The sequence below is a fragment of the Chelonoidis abingdonii genome, chromosome 12 (assembly GCF_003597395.2).
Source record: "Chelonoidis abingdonii isolate Lonesome George chromosome 12, CheloAbing_2.0, whole genome shotgun sequence".
In the NCBI taxonomy this organism is placed as follows: domain Eukaryota; kingdom Metazoa; phylum Chordata; order Testudines; family Testudinidae; genus Chelonoidis; species Chelonoidis abingdonii.
In genome coordinates this window covers 7,200,301-7,220,902 of record NC_133780.1, presented here as the reverse complement: position 1 = coordinate 7,220,902, position 20,602 = coordinate 7,200,301, and the positions used below count along the sequence as shown (strand labels likewise).

Sequence of the window (20,602 nt, the reverse complement as noted above, 5' to 3'; positions counted from 1 at the left end):
AACCATAGGCGTGGGTTTCTCTTCCAGTTCTACGATCATCCTCAGGCATCGGTGCACACCGACAGGACCCGGCTCCCTCCGCGTGACTGGTCACCTTGCCAGTGGACAGGACGAGCAACTGAGGCTGGTAATAATTTCCATCTGTAGAACTGTGTGTGTGTGGGTGTGCGGTGAACAATCTTAGGTAGGAAAAGAAACTGAATTACTTATCTTTTACTCCTATTAAGAATTCTCTGTAAACATGGCATGTTACCTTCTCCCTCAAACAAGACTCTGCTAGTTCTTTTCTAGAGGTGCACAAAAGGTGTCACAGAAGTTGAGATTGTGTGTGAATTCTCCACTGTTTAATTGAGTGTGTGATCTCAGTGGCAACTTTTGCCACAGCCAAGTACTTACGGTGTCTTGCTCTTGTGTGGATTTTCTCATGTAAAACATGGACTGATCCGTTTATGAAATGTTTTCCACAGTCTAGCAGCACTTATGGGGTTGCTCTCCAGTGTGGACTCCCGTCTATTTAACAAATGTTTGACCTCCGTATAAAATCTTTCCACAGGCTAAATAACAGTTACGGGGTCTCTCCCTGGGTGGATTCTTGATGTGAACAAGGGCTGACCTCCGTGTGAAACTTTTCCCACAGATCAAAGCACTTATGGGTCTCTCTCCTGTGTGGATTCTCTGATGTGTACGAGGCTTGATCTCCATGTGAAACTTTTCCCACAGTCAAGCACTTATGGATCTCTCTCCCTTGTGGATTGCCTGATGTCTAACAAGGTCTGACCTCTGTAGGAAACTTTTTCCACAATCTGGGCACTCATGGGGTCTCTCTCCTGTATGGATCCTCTGATGTTGTGTATATAGATTTGAGTTGTGTGTGAAACTTTTCCCACATACAAACACTTATGGGGTCTCCTCCTGTGTGGCTTATCTCATGTGTAGTCAGTGCTGACTTCCAACTCAAACAGTTCCTGCCCTCGAGTATTGTAAGATTTCTTTTCCAAATGGCCTTTCCCGTGTTTTTTTAGATCTGAGCGGTTACTGAGCTTTCCCACAGTCTAAGCACTTATGAGGTCTCTCCCTTGTGTGTATTTTCTGATGTGGAACCAGGGCTGATTGCATATTGAAACTTTTCCCACAGTCTAAGCACTTATGGGGTCTCTCTCCTCTGTGGATTCTCTGATGTGAAACAAGGGCTGACCTCTGTATGAAATTTTTCCACAGTCTAAGCACTTATGGGGTCTCTCTCCTGTGTGGATCTCTCTGATGTAAAACAAGGGATGACCTCTGTATGAAACTTTCCCACAGATCAGCACAATATGCTGTCTCACTCCTTTGTGATTGCCTGAGTTTACAGATTTGACCTCCTCAGGAATTTTTTCCACAATAAGCAATTATGAGATCTCTCTCCGAGTGGATGCCTAATATCTAACAAGGTCGAACCTCTGTATGAACTTTTAACAACAATCTGAGCCACTCATGGGGTCTCTCTCCTCTATGGATCTTTGATGTGTTATAAGATTTGAGCTGCATGTGAACTTTTCCCACAGTCTAAGCCCTATGGGGTTCTCGTCCAGTGTGGGTGGTAGCCTACCTGATGTGTAGTCAGTGCTGACTTCCAATTCAAACAGTTCCTGCCCTCAAGCATTGGATAGGTTTCTTTCCCGTGTGACTTCTCTCATCGTTATAAAGATCTGATGGTCACTGAAGCTTTCCCCACAGGCAAAGATTGAAGTGATTTCTCTCCAGTATTTATTGGCCGACGCATAACAAGCTGTGTCTCAGAATGAATCCTTCCCAAAATCAAGGCATTCATAGCGTTTTCTTCCTTGGGGGTTGTCTGCTGGGCTGTAGGATTTCTGTGTCCTTCCCATATATAACAGATTCATCGCATTTGCTCCCCTTGCATGGTTTCCCAGAAGCTTCTCGACCTCTGCCAATTTCCCAGCTTCTTCCTGTTCCCACACTGGGAAAAATTCCCTTCAGCTTTCATAAAGGACCACTCTAGTTCCACTCCCCTGCTGAGAGAGAAGACAATCCAGACAGGATCATTATGCCTGGGAGAAAGAAAGGGAATAGCACCGAGGGAAAACCAACATACTAAACTGCACAGACAGAGCAATTGGATTCTGCTCCTCCACTTCCCACCGCAAAAATTCACACCAAAAGGAAGTTGGGAAGGAACTCCTGCAGGAACAGACACGTGGAAAAGCATATTCATGATGTGCTGCGCTGCAAACCCTGCCTCTGGGTGAGATTGAGAAAGGAACGAGGGCAACTGACTGATACCACATTCTGGGATGTCTGCACTTTCTCTTCATTCCCAGATGGTTTGTGTTCAGTCCCACTGGTGGGCGCCTCCGGGCGATCTCTATTTCTTTTGCAGGCCTGGAGATCGGGCACCCACAGCTCGTTCCTCTCGTTCCAGCAGAGTGATCAGGTCAGGGTTGGGAGGGAAATGATCAGGGGGTGAATGCAGAGCAGTCAGTTGTTGGAGGATTGAAGAGAGCACTCGTCAGAAAGGACAATCTGTGGGTGGCCCCTTGCCTGTGCTGTGCTGGGGAATGTAATCCAAGAGGCACGGAACGTGGTCACTGATTCCCTCTGGGGAGGCAGACGCCTTGGGGAATGAGTGAAATCGTGATGCCCCACTAGGAGTTCCTAGGACTCTTGCTGCTGCTGGGCCTTTGCGACACACACCCACTCCAGAGTTAAAACTCCTACCATGTTCTAAGCTTGCAGACCAGAGACTTCCAAATGACTGGAGCTGTTCTAAGGAGGGAGGTGACACAGGGACTGTGTGGTTGTGAATGAGAAACACACAGACAGGACATACACGGCTTCTCCACCTTGCAAGCTAGGGGGTCGGGTGAGAGGCAGATTTAAGTAATCCCTTAGGTCTGACCCATCCCTGGTCTCACTGGAGGGCACGGAGATGAAATCTCAATGGCAGCTGTTGCATCTACAGTGCCCAGTCCGCTCCCATCTAACATAACCAGGGAAGAACTGACCCACGGTCAGACACGCAGACCGCACAGCTTCTAATACAGAGGGACGGATCTCCTTACCCAGGCAGTCACCGTCTCGTAGCTGCTCAGCATGACGTCCCTGTAAGAGGGCTCTCTGAGCAGGGTCCCAGCAAGCCCCTGCCCCTGGGTGAAATACACAGCCACTCCTTGAAGGTTCACCGGCATCTGAAAAACAAGAATGCCCCCCTCAGCACTGCTGCCCTCAGCCACAATCCCACCAGTCATGGGAAGAAGGCTCAGAAAAGCAGATTCCACCCCCACCCTGCTCAGAGGCAGCCAGGAGGCTAGGGTGGGAGAGGTGAGAGCTCCTTCCCCAGACACGAGCAGGCGCAGGTCTTCTCATTTTCCGCACATACCTGGCAGCCAAGGCTGATACAGAAGCAAGTTCTGAGCGGGGGAAGGATCCAGCGCTTCCTTCGTATTCACCAGCAGCCTCTGCCCATGGTGTTCCCTGAGAACAGTGGGGGATTCCCCATTCCATGCCCCTGTTCACAAACCAGACCCAGTTGATCATGTCCAGCAGGTTTATACACCCTGTCCCCGTCCCTGCCTCACCCTGGGTTTCCTCCCACCTTACCCAATAAATCCTCCTTGCAGCTACCTGCAAATCCCCTACCGTGAGCCGGGCTCCACTCACAGCCATTTCCCTTCCCTGTTCCCTGGAAGATGGACCATTCTGAAGCGGTCATGTGGATTGTGATTCCTCAGTCTGTTGGGTGAGAGGGAGGTTTACAGAAGGGCTTGAATCCATGTATATTCAATTTACCCCAGCCCCAGACTCCTCCCTGCAGACAGTGCTCTGTGCTCTTTGCCGCTGAGATACACCTCAGTCCTTATCATAACGACAGACTTCGGTCCCTCCCCACACTGAATGCCTAAGACACAATAGGTTCCTAAAAGGGCCCTTGTCAGATCATTTCCCTGCACAGCTCCAGGCGCTTTCCCGAGGTCCCTGAATCACCTGCAAACTCAGGCTCAGCACTTAAGGGGGGGCGGTAGGTTAGAGTGGTCCAGCACTGGAAACAATGCCCCTGGCTGTCTTAGAGGGTGTTTGAATGAATGGGCTGTTTACAGTTTCTCTAAATAGTGTGTGCGCGCTCCTCCGGTTTCCCCATGTGTTACTCAAGATCAGCTGGTGGGATAACGGTGGTGTATTCATTGCAGAGACCTTCTAGAAGGGCAAGGTTGTACTGCAAGAGGTGGTTGCTGGGCAAAGAGAACAGCCAAAATTCTGAATCTGGCAAGCGAGGCAGGAGGCAGGTCCTCTGCAGGGCCAGCCGAGGTGGTTTGGAGAACAGTGAAGGAGAGGGCCGGTGAGTGACCTGTTTATCTGGCAACAGAGAGTAAATATGGAGGAGGAGCAGCTAGGCATCACTGGGATGGGAGCTGGAAGTGGATAAGTCTCTTGTTTGGGACTAAGAACAATAAGAACGGCCAATACTGGGTCAGACAAAGGTCCATCTAGCCAGTATCCGTTCTACCGACATGGCCAATGCCAGCCCAGGGTAGTAACCTAACACGCCATGACAGTGATCTCTCCCCTGCCATCCAGCTCACCCTTGACAAACAGAGAGGTAGGACACCATTGCCTTATCCATCCTGGAATAGCCATTAATGACTAAACCTCCATGAATGTACTCCAATTCTCTTTTAAATAGTCTGTTATTAGTCCCAGCCTCACAACCTCCTCAGGGAAGGAGTTTCCACAGTTACTGTGCACTGTGTGAAAACTTCCTTTGATTTGTTTTAAACTGCTGCCTATTAATTTTCATCGGGACCCCTAATCTTGTATTATAGTAGGAAAAGTAAGTAACTTTTCCTTATTACTTTTTCCCACATCACTCAGGATTGATATATCTCATCATATCCCCCCTTAGTCTCCTCTTTTCAGGGCTGAAAAGTCCTGCCTCTTTATCTCAACCTCATAATAGGACCCATTCCCAACCCCTATCATTTATGTTGCCTTCTCTCAACCTTATTTCTATCTCCATATATCTTCTTGAGATGAGGAGACCGAAAACACACTGTATGCGCGTATTTGAGATGTGGGCGACCATCGATTACTAAGGGCAATTAATATATCTCCTCCTTATTTTCTATCCCTTTTTAATGTTCCTAACATCCTGTTTGCTTTTTTGGCGCTCTTGCTACACGCGGGCACATCTTACAGAAACTATCCACGATGCTCCAAGATCTGTTTCCTGAGTCCTTGTAGCTAAATTAGCCCATCATATTGTATGTATAGGTGGGGTCTTTTTTCCCTTGGTTTAGGTGGAGAAGCCCCTCCTTCCTGTATAGCGCTCCCCCTATCCCAAAAGTTTCCCCCAATTCACAAATGAATCTAAACCCTCTCTCTACCATCGTCTCAAATCTTCGACATTGAAAAACCTAACTTCTGCCTGCCTACTGGCCCTGCGCGTGGAACTGGGAGCATTTCTGAGAACCACCAAGAGGCCTGGGGATTTCAGTCTATCCCTAGCAGCTAACATTTTGGCTTCCAGGACATCTCTCCTACCCTTCCTATGTAATGGTACCTACATGTGCCACGACCACCGGCTCTCCCCAGCACTACACTAAAGTCTGTCTAGATGCCCTGGTAGGCGAGAGATCTCAACCTTTGCACCGGCAGACAAGTCACTCATACGGTGTCCCTGGTCAGCACAAACCCAGCTATCTATGTTTCTAACTGACTGAATCTCCCATATACTAACACCTGCCTTTCCTAGAACATGAAGTTCACTCCCCCGAGAGGTAACCTATCAGTGTGAAGGGATACCATATACCATTCTGATAGGGGGTCCCAACACAGGAAGGTTTCCCTTGCCCTCACTACTGCTCTGCTTCCTGGACCTTCATCCTCCTCACAGCGCAGGGCCTGTCTGCCAGAGGGGTATAATGCTACAGTGTCCCGGGAAAGCGAATGTCTTCAATCCATCGATGACGAGGAGAAAGAGAAGTGATGGTGACACAAGCATCCTTGTCTGACTCCAGTTCGCACCTGGAAGCTGTTAGTGAGCTGCCCTCCGGATCACTCTACAGCGGTATACATCATATGATTCTTGATCAGTGTTGACCACCTTGCTGGATGCCGTAGTGCCGAAGGAACTTCAGAGGGTCTTCTCGATCCACGCTATCTGAACAGCTTTCTATAGTCAACAAAGTTGATGTACAAGAAGTTTGCACCCATCTTTTTATATGTTTCTGTCCATAGATCCTGTCCTGTCCCACTGCCCCTGGACACTGTGGGATCATGAATCATCACTTAATGGCAGATGTGACTTTGATCTTTTTCTTCCTGGGGCTTTTGTTTCTCTTTCTCTTGGGTGGGTTCTTTTGCAAGTTTCACACATATTGTTCTTCAACCATCAGGGTGGTGCTGGCTGCTGGTCTTTGAGATGAGCTGGCATCAGGGACTGATATCATCCCACACCCTCACATACATTCATACTTTTAAGTAAACACCCACCCCCCCAACATTAAACAGAGTTTCGGTTACAATATGGAGTTGCTTTAGTTAAAATGTTAGACATCAGGCAATCCACACAGGAGAGAGACCCCATAAGTGCTTAATCTGTGGGAGAAGTTTCATACAAAAGTTAGACCTTGTTAAACATCAAGCAATCCACACAGGAGAGAGACCCCCATAAGTGCTCAATCTGTGGGAAAAGTTTCATATGGAGGTCAGACTTTGCTAAACATCAGATAATCCACACAGGAGAGAAATCCCATAAATGTTTGGACTGTGGGGAAAGTTTTGCACAAAGATCAAATTTTACGGCACATCAGGCAATCCACTGATCATACTGTTAGACTGTTCATACAGAGGTCTCACCTTGTTAAACATCAAGCAATCCATACCATAGGGAGACCATAAGACTCTTGGAAAGGTTTCAGAAACAAATCAGCCCTACTGAAGATCAGGTAATCCACACAAGAGAGAGACCCCCCACAAGTGCTTAGATTATGGATACTTTCAATCTGAGGGGAGGTGGGGAAGGCTTTGTTTGTGCTCTTTGTTCACGTTTTCTCTTGGAGCCAGAGAGGGACCATACAGAAGAAAAACCCCAAACATCTCTCAAAACCCTGCCTATGGAAATAATCATCTAGAATTACAAAAATAGTAAGTAAAGCCAGGCAAGACTTTACACTGCCAACATCCCTGTCTCTTGTCCACCCCCTTCCCTCTTCTACCCAATCTCACCAACCCCACCCCACTCCCAGCCCTCCCAGGAACACGCATTGTACCTGCAGCTGCTGTGTAGGAGGCACAAGAGACTCCTGTGCTGGAGGGATCCCTCATCGTCGGGGAGGGGCTTTCTCCTTCCCTCCAGCCCATGTGCCCAGACGAGCTGCATACAGGACCAGAGCCCAGTGATGGACTGGATCCAGCTTTAACAAATGCCCTTTAATTTAGAGTCTAGATTTTGTGTACCAACCTTTAGTACCTGGGGCCTGGTTCTCAGAGGGGTTGGGCACCTGCAGCTCCACTGACTCCCCCTGCAGCTGTGGAGGCTCCATGGCTCTGGTGCACCTGCCCTGCAGCTCTCTAGCTGGGAGATTTCAAAGGCTAACAGACTAACAGAACCACTCTGACTGGTCCTTGCCCACGTACACAACGGAACAGGTCAGACTGGCACCGGTCAGCTCCAGCCTGGGGTTAGTTTGGATACAATCCAGTCTTGGCATGGACCTGAGCTGTCTAGAGCCCTGTTGTGTGTGGACTCAGGGTGCTCGGGGTCCCACACAGTGTTCAGCCCAGTGATCTCTAGTGCAGACCAGCGACAGCTGAGTTTAACCCCTCATGGAGCAGCACAGGAATTCAGAATCCCAGTGGGAAACCTCCTCTCTCTGGTGCACATGGGACCTTTGCCAACACATCTCTCCCTCCTAATGGACACACTTCTTCAGGGAGGTTGATGTTGAGGTGGCAGCATGGTGTAATGCTTGGCACAGTGGAGTGGGTCTGGGGAGTTCTGGGTTCCAGTCCCATCTGTCCTGAGCAAGTAACTGTGCCTCAGTTCCCCCACCCCACCCCCCAGTTAGACTGTAACTTTTTCAGGGCAGGGATTGCCCCTGGCTGGGTTTTGTGCAGTGCTCAGATCTCATGTGTGGTCTGTAAAGGGTGTTGTGAGGCAAATAGAAGTGAGGTTTCTCTGTTGCACAGTTTCTCTGCACTGAGGGCAGGAGGCAGCTGTATCGAATCCCTCCCAGCACTGGCTGATGCAGGCTCAGCAGAAATTCTGCCCACACTCCAGAGTGACTGACAGGTTCTGTAAAATACTCCAGACAGATGGGATGGGTCATGTCGCTTCCTCCTGGAGACTTTCCATGGGGTTCTCTGCAGCCATGACTCCCTCTGGGCAGGAATATGCCCCAGCACCTGTAGCAGCAATTGGGGGTTTCCCTCCCTGGAAGTGACTAAGGCTGTTTGCAGAGCAGGAACCAGCCCACTGGTAACATTACAGGCCTGGAGGCTTTGGTGAAGAATGGCTCTGCTCCTGCAACCAGCCCCCTGTGCTGGTGTGAGGGGTCAGTGGGGCTTCACTTGGGCCCCACTCACGCTGGGCATCCCCTGTCATGATGAGTTTGCAGGGTGAGGGTCTGTGTGATTAAGGAGTGATATTCAGACTTGGCAGAATTCTTTATATTCAATTTTGTTGGAAAATGTTGATGTTTCTTTTTAAGCATTTTCATGTATTTCTTGAGATAAATATCAGAGGGGTAGCCGTGTTAGTCTGGATCTGTAAAGCAGCAGAGAATCCTGTGGCACCTTATAGACTAAGAGACATTTTGGGCGTGAGCTTTCGTGGGTGAATACCCACTTCGTCAGACGCAGGTAGTGGAAAACTACCACTACCTGTGTCTGACGAAGTGGTATTCACCCACGAAAGCTCACGCTCAAACGTCTCTTAGTCTATAAGGTGCCACAGGATTCTCTGCTGCTTCTTGAGATAAAGTTTCAGTTGCACAACAATCTGGGTTTCAGCATTTCTTCAATTTGTATCAACTTAAATGTTTACAGTTGTGGGAAATTATGGGGGGATACGACATAGTGGGTCAGACACAATTATTTAATACAGTACACATTGAGATTCAAAATGTTAAAGCTTTATAACCATTAAAACACAGATGGCTAAGATCACCTCTCAAATAGACACAAAGTCTCTCTCCTTAAATCAAACTGAATAAGTTCTAAAGCAGCCTTGTTCTTACTTTGCATAGCTGTAAATTTTTCACTTATCCATTCAAATATTTTTTCATTGGTTTGTGTGTTCGCAAGCAAAAATCAACGTTGTTTTGTGAACATTTATGAAATAAAAGCGAATCCTTTTCAAGCCTCGTGATGATAAACTCGCAGGCTAAATGTGCTTAAGCTGGAATCAATGTTTTCAAAACCTGATTTTCATTACACTAAGGCCGCTCTGACTCAGGCGAAAAGGGGTTGCAGCACACAACTTTCATGATTTTATCACGAGTCTTGCGATATTTTGTTGTGTCCGTTGAAGCCCCAGCTCCTGGAATCATGTGATGAGGTGAGGCTCTCAGCTTCCGTTTTCTAAAGAAAGGATGTTTCTAGTGCTCTTCGTTGCAGAGAAAAAAACTTTAAAATGTTACCCCAGTGCAGCTAAAGCTCTGAGAAACCAAAAGGGAAATTCCTTAACATTTACTATTTATTATTAAGTCTCATGATTTCAAGGGGCCTGACTTGTGAGTTGTAAATGCCTGGGGTTGCAGTGCTGCGCCAGTGAGAATTCAGGCCTTAGCTCTCTATTGATTACCCAGGGCAAGTCCCCTAAAGGAACATCATTATTGATCTAACACAGCATTGGCCATACAAAGGGGAACAGACAGCGGGGGCAAGCAGTGAGACTGCACATGGAGCCCGGGCTGTGGCCCAAGCAGGACATGGAGCACCAGCTCCCCAAATGGGGAATGAACTAAAAAGATAAAGGAGAATGTTCATTTTCTATATTTAGATCATTAGGCCCAGATCCTCCAAGGTCTGTAGGCTCCTAACTCCCATTGACAGCAGTCTACATACCTTTGAGGATTCGAGGCTTAAGAGTCTTACCTGAAGATAACAGGCCTGGGAAACATAAACTGAGCAATGGCCATGCAGTTCTGACAGCACCAAGTGTTCAACATTCATGAGATTGGCGGAAGGAATCATGAGATCTTTTCTAACACTTTTTGTTCTGAGTGATGAGTTTTCACTCTCATCTATTCTCAAGTTTTTCAACTCAACAAGAGACAGTAACTCTTCAAAAATTTCAAGCTTTTCTGGCAAGAAACTTTTATTTTTAAGTGAGATTTCTCATGTATTCATACGATTTCAGGACTGGGGCCAGGAGCACCATTTCAGATTTGCAGGGTGGTGGGGTGGCAGGTGCAAGCTTTAACCATATGATTCCCAGGGCTATTTTTTACTGGCATGAATAGTCAACAGTCACTTCAAACATAGTCCACTAGTAGGCCCAATCTATTATCTTAAACTTTGTTTTATTCACACACAGTCTATATCTGTAAAAAGAATCATTATCTATCTAGGAGTTAATAGATGGTGGGTGTTAGCAGCATATTGAGATCGATAACAAATTTTGGCAGCCAAATCATACAAATTGTTCAGATTGGCTTAGGTTTATGTTCCCTGAAAGGTTTATACAAATAGTTCTAATGAATACAAAGGATTAAGTTAGAAGGAGGTTTCTGGTATGTTGCTGTAAGGATTTGAGAGAGTAAACATCACCTCTGTGAAAGTCACCGATTGCACTCAACTTTGTGAGCCTCTGCCACCCTCACAAATGTTAAAACAGTGAGTGCAACAGGAGATATGAATATTTACCAGCTGGAAAAGAAGATACAGCAGAAAGCTGCAAAATGGCTACATGGGGGCAACTCCCCAAAAGGTATCTGGGGAAAAGGTCCTAGACTAGAAAAGTGCAGCCCCGCCCCCACTATGGGGAGATTTGGTAACATCCAGACATTCCCAGGGGAATTGGTGTTTCTGTGTCACAGACGATGGACCTGACCCAAAGCCCATTGCTGGAAAAAATTGGAAAAAGAGAGTTGGAAAAAATTGGAAAGTTTTAGTGTAATTTAAGCAATATCTGTAGCAGTGGCAGCTCATGCTTGTTTCTTCCTAGCAGGGAACGATTCCAGGTTTTCTGTTCTGCAGCACGGCTCTTGCAGGCTGGCTGTGCTTTACTCTCTCCATTTATCTAAGTGTAGACACTTTCAGGCGAGACACATTTCTGTGTGAAAAATGTCTACACGCTGTAATTATCGAGGGCCTTAGCTGCAGAGGAATTGAGATTTCTAATAGAGCTTGTTCAAATTGTTCATGTTCTAAAGAGAACAATTTGGATTATTCAATAAGTAAATATAATTTCCTCCATTCTCCTTTCGCCTGTTTGGTTTCCATTAAGCCAGAACAGAAATTGCTTTGTACAGAGGCAACAATAAATAGCCTCTCATGGGGGACATGTTACTCGCTGTTACTCTCCTGTTACTCACAGAGATCTGAGCATTGATAACATCCCTGTGCAGATTTACTGGTGAGTAACAACAGCACCTACCAGCAGTTCCTGGGTTTTCCTTCTCCCCACTGTAGTTAAACACCAATTTCTCATCTCCCTCTTTCCTCAAACTCCCCAAACAGCTCCAAATTTGATCCTAAGAAGACAGAAATGGCTTCTGAATTTTCTGTATTTTGGGGCATTTACCTCACAAGCAAAATTTATCAAGAGACATGGGGCTCTAGAGAGTCACAGTAACAGCTCTGCAATCCACAAAGCTGAGTGAGGGGCCTGGACTCCCTATACAACATCCCTCTGGTCAGCATCTCTCATTGGCTGGCTTAGGCAGCTCCCTGCCTAGCACGCTGGCTTCTGTGTCACCCATTCTAAGGCACTTACATCTCCACAACACTCAGGCTTTGTGGCTCAGTGTCATTCCAGTGAATTTCTAGGCAGCTGCAATTTAGACCCGGTGACATTCAGCTTTGTAATACCTGAGTCCCTTCCTGGGTCTCATTCTTTGTCTCCAACTCAGAAGGAGAGAGCAAAGTCCCCCAGAATTCAGCAGGTTCATGAGGCCAGGGGCCCTGCCTGCTTTCCTAGGCCCAGATGGCCCCCAGGACTCCCAAGGGAGGGGTGAGCTAGTGAGGGGCACTGCAGTTAGGTTGGTCATTTTGTGCTACGTGATCTGAACTCTCTTGTGCTTTATCTGTTTAAGTGAAAGAGCAATAGTGTGTTGGACATGTGCAAAGAGTCTCTCCCTGTGTGTGAGATGCTTCCCAACTACTGCTTGCCTCCAGGCAGAGTTCAGCTGAAACAGGAAGGCTCTCACCTTGGTGTGGAGTTCTGGGAGATGGTGTGTTTAAGCATGTGGGAGTCATGTGGAGCAGTGGATGGGCTCTGTTCTGGTGCCAGAGTCTTGACTACTCTGGGGAGCCTGGGGCTCAGATACCTGGATTCCCCTGACAACAGTCCAGTGGCACCTAACCAGATCTGGGATACACACACCCACCAGTAAACAGAAACCTTGTCATGGCCCAGTATGGAAATACCCTTCACTCTGACCATGTGGGTTCTGGTGAATATTTCTACAGGTCTGAAATATTAAAATCAGAGACATGAATGGAGAGGTCTCCCCCTCAGGGCTGTCACATCTCTTTGCCTTAGACTGAGGAGGGCTCTTTCCTAAATGCTTCTCCTTGTTTCTGTATTCAGGAGAGGCTCTCCCTCCAGGGCTGCCCTTTGCCTTGGGGTGGGACGATTTCTGTTAATGGTTCTTCCTTGTCTGTGGAGAGGCTGCCTGCTGTTCCACAGCTTCCATCATTCTCTGTGGTCAGGATAGAGCAGCTGGTGGCTTTAACCAGATACCTGTGGCCAGGAGCTGCACAGGCTGGAAAGTGACACATCCCAGTAAACACCAAACTCTTCTCCTAGGGGCACAATATTCTCTATGGGTGTGTGGGTGGACAGATTTCCTGCTTCTATATTTATAATGCATCCCCAGTCTGAACTGACCTAACACACACACACAGCCATGACACAAGTGGACCAGACCCCCCATAGACCCCACCCCCAGCTGGTGCACCCCAGTGCCCAAAGACTGACCAATAATTAGCACCAGACAGTAGGTGCCATTCCCCTCCCCCCCATCAGCCCAGTGGAGCCACCCTCACTGTCCCAAGACCAGCTGTGTCAATTCATCCAACTCCCCCAAACCCTGCTGTAGCCTCCACCTTCCTCTCCCCCACTCAGCCTGTGTGTCCCCCCCCACCCCGCAGCTGCCCCCCCAACAACCCCCTCCCTGAGAATGCAACTACCAGCGAGCAGTAGTGCATAAATCGACGCTTGCCCCGCTGCAGTTACAGTTATTTCTCCCCACAAGCGCAACTCCCTGCCAGTGACCCAGGCCAGTCACGTGGGTGTTGGGGTGCAGGCTGGGGGGGGGGTCAGTCGGCAGCCCCCCCCCCACAAAGAACAAGTCCAAGGTCCCTGCACGCGAGCCGCCCCCGCCGCCGCCACGTGTCGCTGCAGAGCAGCGAGGGATCACATCACCAGCTACCGCAAGACTGCAAAAGCGAAACCAGACACCACGCGGCAGGCGCAGTAACGAGCTTTATAGCCTTTTTTAAAGCCGATTCGTAACGGGAGCCAATCACGCTCTCGGGAGGGAAATTAAAAACCAACCAACAAAAGAGGCAGAAGCCCCGCCCCCAGGGGCGGCCCCAGAACAAGCGACATTCGCTGCAGGAGAGAAGCCGCGTGAGGCCGGCCGGGCTCTGCCTTGGCAGCTCCTGCAGCAGCCGCCGGGTGTTTCCCTGCCTGGGACTGACTCGGCTGCTGCTGAGCGGGGAGGAGCCCCCGGAGAACATTGCAGCCTGCAGGCGTTTGTGTGACATGTGCCCCAGGACCCTGTGGCTGGGGGGCATCCCCCTGTCGTGGTGCCCCTGAAGGAGCAGAGTGTGTGTGTTTAAGGAAAAATAATCAGGCTTGGCAGAATTCATCACACACACACACACACACACACACACACACACACACTACTGCAGCTAGTTTTAAGCATTTTTTCAATATTCAATTATTTAAATTTTCACACGTGCACAAAACTCTGGGTTTAGCATTTCCTTCCAATTGTTCTCAATTTCAGTTTTCACAGTTGTGGGAAATGTGGGGTGGCGGGATACGTCAATAGTGAGTCAGACCCCAATGATTTAATGGCAGCAGACACCAAGATTCAAAAAGTTGAAGCTTTATAACCATGAAAACACAGATGGTCGCATCACCTGTCAAAAGATGCAGAGTCACTGGCCTTCAATCAAACTCAAATAAGTTCTCAAGCAGCCTTGTTCTTACTTTGCGTATCTGTAATTTTCATTTATTAGCAACTGAATATGTTTCATTGGTCCGTGTGTAGACAGCAAAAGCAACATTTGCCAACATTTATGAACAAAAGCACCAAAGAATCCTGTGGCACCTTATAGACTAACAGACGTTTTGGAGTATGAGTTTTCATGAGTGAATACATCTTTGCATGTGATGAATTGGGTATTCACCCACGAAAGCTCATGCTTCAAAACGTCTGTTAGTCTATAAGGTGCCACAGGATTCTTTGCTCCTTTTATACATCCAGACTAACACGGCTACCCCTCTGATACTATGAATAAAAGCTCATTCTTCCAAGCCTGGTGGTGATAAACTCTCACGTTAAAACCTTGGTTAAACTGTAATCAATGTTTTCAAGACTTGATTCTCGTTTACACTAACGCTGCTTGTCCCAGTGGAAAGACCTGCAGCGTCTCCAACTTTCATGATTTCATCATGAGTCTTGTGATATTTGGTGTGTTTGATGAAGCCCCAGCTCCTGGAAGCATGTGAGGAGGTGAGACTTTCGGCTTTTGTTTTCTAAACAAAGGAAGTATCTAGTTCTCTTTGTTGCAGAGAAACACTTACAAATTTCACCGCAGTGCAGTCTAAAGCTCTGAGACACCAAAAGGCAAATAAAACAATACTAATACTTACTATATTGTTCTTATTAAAACTCATGATTTTGGGGGGCTGGCCTGCTTAAGATTTTTAAAGCACCGTGCCAGTGAGAATTCAGAGCGTAAATCTCTCTGTTACCCCAGGGAAGCCCCCTAAATGAGTGTCATCCTTGATCTAAACCAGCACAGTGAACAGAAAGGGGAATGGACACAGAGGACAAGCTATGGGAACGCGCACAGAGCTGAGCTGTGGGCCCCAAGCAGGACATGAGCAGAGTCCCCCCAGGCCTAACAACAGCAATTCCAGGCAACAGGGCAGAACAGTTAATAGGTCCCCACTGGTGCCCGCATGTGCAAGCTGCGCCCATGTGGTCCCGTCCACCTGACATTTGGGTGGTGCTGCGCCTGTGCTGGCTGGTGCCCAGTGAGCTGCTGGCTGCACTGCTGGGTGCGCTCTTCCGGCATGGCCAGGGCTTCCACATGCCCACCCGGCTGCCTTCACTGCCACCGCTGATATCAGCACACCAAGTGCCATGGGTGCTGAAATTTGGTTTTGCCGGTGGGTGCCCCCTCTCAGCTCTGCCCCCTTCCCAAAGGACAAGCCCCCACTTCGCCACACTCCACCTCTTCCTTCCCCGCTCTGCCCCCTAGGTCCCCTCCCATATCTATGAGAGGGGTGTGACTTAGGGCACCACTTCCCCCGTTGTCGGCATCTCCCATTGGCTAGCTTACTTGGCTCCTTGCCTACTGAGGTGCCTGTGTAACCCATATATTGGCATTGTCTAGGGAGTTTAGACCCTCCACTCAGCTCTGAGTGTCACAGTGCTGCTGTCCCTGTGATTTTCTCGCTGCCTGAAAGTTACTCACTGTGATGCTCAGCATTGCAACACTCGAGTCCCTGCATGGATTGCTCCCCGTGCAACCAGTCACCTCTCCGCAGAGCACAGCTGAGCAATTCCTGATTGACATGGGTGTGCACAGGACAGAGACAGACACAGACTGGTTAGTGACACTTCACAGTAAACCCAAACTCTCTTCTTACAGGTGCAATCAATGCCGGCTCCAGATTTTTTGTCACCCCAATTGGTCAAAAAAAAAGAAACGAAAAAAGGAAGAATGCGATTGAGCTGCCACCAAAGAGGAAGACAGCAAGTGAAGGACCCACTGCCGAATTGCCGCAGAACACTGAAGTGGGCAGATTGAGCCGCTGCTGCCGATCTGGACGTGCTGGCCCGACAACTGATGCACTGACGCCACTTTCTATTGGCAGCCCCAAGCACCTGCTTCTTTTGCTGGTGCCTGGAGCCGGCCCTGGGTGCAATATTCCCTGAGGGTGCTGTGGCACACAACCGAGTCAGGAAGCAAATCCCATGACACTGCCACCAGCACCGGCAGCTGGGACATTAAAGTGGAACAAAGAAGAAGAATTGTTTGTAATGTTTTATTTACAGTAAGTAGCTGGAAAGAGCAAAGTAAAAGGAGCTAAGAAGGACCTTTAGTAACCACAGCACGGCCAGGAGATCCCCAGCTACTGAGAACAGTTTTCTTAATGGCACTAAAATAGCACCAATGGCCAGGGATTAATATCGGGAAGTTACGAGATACAGTTTCACATTCAGTAACATGTAATAAATCTCCCCGTCCCGCTCACGTTCCCTTTCCTTTCATACTGTCCTTTTCTATTCATTATTGTTCTAGCCTCACTTCCCATCCCTGTTTATTTCCCTGTGTCTCTCCCCCCTGTCACAGATCATCCCCCTCGGCTGCTCTCTTCTCTCCCTGATCTTATCCCTTCCCCTCGTGCTGATCCCGGGCTGGGAGCCCCCAGTGAGATCTAAGGACACAGATCTGTACAAAACGCTCCCTGCTGCTGCTGCTGCTTCTCCTCAACCCTCCAAACCCTGATTGATTCATGCTGTGTCCCTGTCACATCCACCTCCGCCTGTCCCCTGCCTGGCTGTTAGTTTTGCCCTCTACCCAGCCCCCCATCTTTGCCCCTCCTGCAGCTCCAGACGTTCTTCATTCCCCTTCCCCTCCCATCCCTGGGACTGCAGAGAGGGAGGGGGAGGAGCTTCCAGCAGCCATAGAGATGGGGGCCAGGGGCTGGGTAGATGGGAGTCCTCCAAGGTCATAGAGACGAGGATGTGTGAGGCTAGAGAGGCTGATTTCCGGTCCCCACCTCTGCTGTGTGTCTCAGGGACACAGGCTGAGCCGGGATCCTGGCCCCACCCAGATCCAGGGTCGGATTCTCCCCCCAGGGACGGAGCCCGGCGGGAAAGTGAAGATCGGGGCCTCGTCACCAGCATCGATAAATGTCACCTGCCCCCGGTCACAGTCCAGACAAACCCGGATCCTGCTGGGGGCCCGGGGCAGGGGCAGGGGGGTCTCAGGGGAGGTCAGAGCCTGGAACTGATCCTCCCAGCGCTGCACAGCCCAGATCCCCCCCTCAGGGCTACGGCTGATCTCTCCCTTCCTCCCCACAGACTCTCTGGCCACCCCCACAGCCCAGCATTCCCCATCCCCCACCTCCACCTCCCAGCAGTGTCTCCCCGAGGTGAATCCCTCACAGCCCAGCACACAGAGCTCAGTGTCAAATCTCTCAGGGTTGTTGGGCAGTCGTTGCCGCGTGTCTCCCTGTGTCACACTTTTCCCATCCCGAAACAGGACGAGTTCAGGATGAGCCGTGCCTGGATCCAGAGTCACATTCACTGGGGAGAGAGAATCAGAGCGTTAGGGGCAAAGCTCAGCCCTGGGGGAAGCTGGGACCATTTCTCACACTGCCCAGCAGCCCCGTCCTGGCTGGGTCAGGCCTGGATCCCAGGGCGCTGCCTCTGTCCTGCGCACCTGAGACTGAGCAGAGCTGTCACTACAGCTCCTCAGTCTATGTAATAGGAGAAACTTCATTAGTTTCTCTTTTGATTGCAAAAGCTTCAGCTCCCTGCTCCCCCTCTTGGGACTGCTCCATTCACAGCAGCAGAGGCACAGCCAGGAAGGTGTCAGAAGCTTTCATGGAAGAGGGGACGGGTATGCAGCCTCCACTCCCAGGCCAGAGAACATAGAGGAAGATGCAGTATTGTGTAAGTACCATTTATCACCAGACAGTAGGAGGAAGGATTGGTTGGGGTAGTCCTATCCCCAGCTCAGACAGAAGGGAGGAGCTGCCACATCACATGAAGAGCATCTCCCCAATCCAGGAAGCAGAGAGCAGTTCCAATGGGAGAGCCCAGCCCCACCCAAAGGAAAGGCAGGATGTTGGAGAAGAGCGATGGGGAGATCCTCTGCACCAGGGTGAAGCAGAGAGATGCAGCAGAGAGCTCTGCTCGGGGGCAACTCAGTTAAGAGTGTTTCTGTTCATCAGAACGGGCAATAACTCAGCATTAAGGGTGGTGTCAGGACTGTTTGTTTGTCACCGCCCCCTCCGTGGGCCAGACCGAGGCCGTGTCCCCTGGCCAGGCTGGGAGACTTGCCCACTATGGAGAGCCCCTGACACTCCATCTGCCCTGGACATGGGTGCGGGGGGCTGTGAGAGCAGCCTTTGGCCCATGTGCCCACTCTCCAGGGTGCAGTATCCTGGGCAGGTGGAGGGTGCAGGGCTCCCGAGTGCAACCGGGGCTACCTGGGTGGTGGCCCCGGTTCTGGCTCCTGGCCTGGCCAGGAGGCAGGGCCTCTGGGAAAGAGGAGCAGGGTGGAGCCTTTGAGAGGGGTCAGGACTGGGAAAAGGCTGGTGCTGCGGGCAGGGGCTGCGCTACACAGGGAGGAGCTGATCAGTTGCCGTGCCCAAAGCAAGACACTGCTTGTGACACTCCATGCCTGCCCAAGGCTTGCAGTGCAGGGGGTGGGGAAGGGGAATGTGGCACCCTGCCCTCAAACTATGCCCATGTCAAAAAGTATCCTGAACATCCCACTTTGAAAAGTGTGTGTGTGGCAGGAAGTGGGGGGAACAGGGGCTCCTGGATTCACTGAATGTGTTATTTTTAGGGCTGTGTGTGTCATGGTCGCTGTCAGTTTGGTTGGTAACTTTAGCTGCAATCTCATGAAGACGTTTTCTCTGGAATTTTCTCATAAATTAAAGACAGTCTTCGCCTGCAAACCCACCCAGTCTGTGTGCTCCTAGGGGTTCCCTCCTTTTTCTCTCCAGTGCAGACGGCAGAGTGTCTGGAGGCGGAAAGGATAAAAGAGGTGAGATTTCAGACTTTCATACTTATAACAGCGTCCCCACTCTGTAACTTTTATAATTATGACAGAGAAACAGAGACACTCAGTTATTTAATAGAAAAAGATTTGAAATCTTCTATTTCCACTCTCATTCAGGCATCTCCCAGCAATGGAACCAACATCCTTGCAGCCTCACAACCATCCCAAGACAGACAATCTGCAAGTGAGGTTTACTTTTTCTCTCCTCATCCCCTCCCTCCCTTCAGACTCCAGTTGGTTTCTCTCATTCATTTACGGCCTTTTGTCGTAACCTAGACTCAGATCATACAAAGACTTTGGCATAAAAGTAACTTTACCCACTTAGGTCCCTTTGACACTACAGAGAGCAACATGAAGGGGCCCCCATCCTCCACAGGCAAAGATAAGAATAATAATAAAATCATTTCATAAATGTGGAAACTGAGGCAGGGGAAAGTTGACTCTATGGGCCAGATTCACCCCAATGCTGGCAAAAGGAGAGGGGGGAGGGGCCATTTGTGACTCTGCTGTTCAGTGGCTGCAAGGGCCGGTGCAGACCTTGGCACAGGCAGAGGAAGTTCTGAAGCCAGCCAGAGCTACATCCCTATGACAATGGCCCCCATGTGTCTTGGCCAGTGTGCAGAGTGTCTGAGGCCCAGCTTTACACTGCCCATGTTGCTCTGTCCCTTGTTCACCTGCTCCCTCTTCCACCCACCCTCACCAACCCCACCCCATTCCCAGCCCTCTCAGGAACAAACCTTGTGCCTGCAGCTGCTACGGAGGAAGCACAAGAGGCTCCTGTGCTGGAGACATGGCAGGTGGGTGAATGCCTGGCTTGGGGAGGCCAGTCGTCCCCCCCAAGTCCCGCCCTTTCTACCGAAGCTACTTCCATGCCCACTGGAGCCCACTCAGACCCATTGTAGCCACTAGCTCCTGCCCAGCACACCCAGCCCATGGAGTGTCGGCCAGCTCCAGCCTTCCCAGTCACAGATCACCAGGGGGCCTGGAAGCATGGGCCGTGCTGCCAAACCCAACCCCTGGCCACTTCTCCCTGTGCAGCCGCCAGGCCCAGTGAAGGGCCAAGAGCAGCCTGCTGCACATAGGTAGGAGGGGGCCTGAGCTAGGGTGGAGCATGTGCGGGGCCACCCATGTCTTTTTGGGGAAGCAATGCCTTCCCTTGCCTTCGTTACCTGCCGCCCATGGCTGGAGGATTCCTCACTGTGTGGGAGGAGCTTTCTCCTTCCCCAAAGTCCATTGGCTCAGCATAGCTGCCATCCAGTACCAGAGCAGAGTGATGGGCTGGGTCCAGCTTTAACAGACGGTCTCTCATTTCTGGTCTATATCTTGTATGGTGACTTTTAGGCCCTAGGGCCTGGTTCTCACAGGAGTGGGGCACATGCATTGACTCCAC

At 49.8% G+C, this 20,602-nt stretch overlaps 3 protein-coding genes across 3 annotated transcripts in view; 1 reads left to right on the top strand and 2 right to left on the bottom strand.

Moving 5' to 3' along the window:
- LOC116830654 (E3 ubiquitin-protein ligase TRIM17-like) overlaps positions 1-20,602 on the top strand; it is a 241,167-nt gene that overhangs the window by 48,179 nt on the left and 172,386 nt on the right. The gene's annotated exons all lie outside the window — the stretch shown is intronic.
- Positions 1-20,602, bottom strand: part of LOC116825933 (zinc finger protein RFP-like) — a 469,299-nt gene that overhangs the window by 318,845 nt on the left and 129,852 nt on the right. The window contains 2 exon segments of the mRNA XM_075071630.1: positions 17,211-17,726; positions 19,114-19,173. Of these exon segments, the coding sequence (XP_074927731.1) occupies positions 17,212-17,726; positions 19,114-19,173 (575 nt within the window). The 3' untranslated portion in view covers position 17,211.
- Positions 1-20,602, bottom strand: part of LOC116823265 (butyrophilin subfamily 1 member A1-like) — an 80,870-nt gene that overhangs the window by 21,530 nt on the left and 38,738 nt on the right. The gene's annotated exons all lie outside the window — the stretch shown is intronic.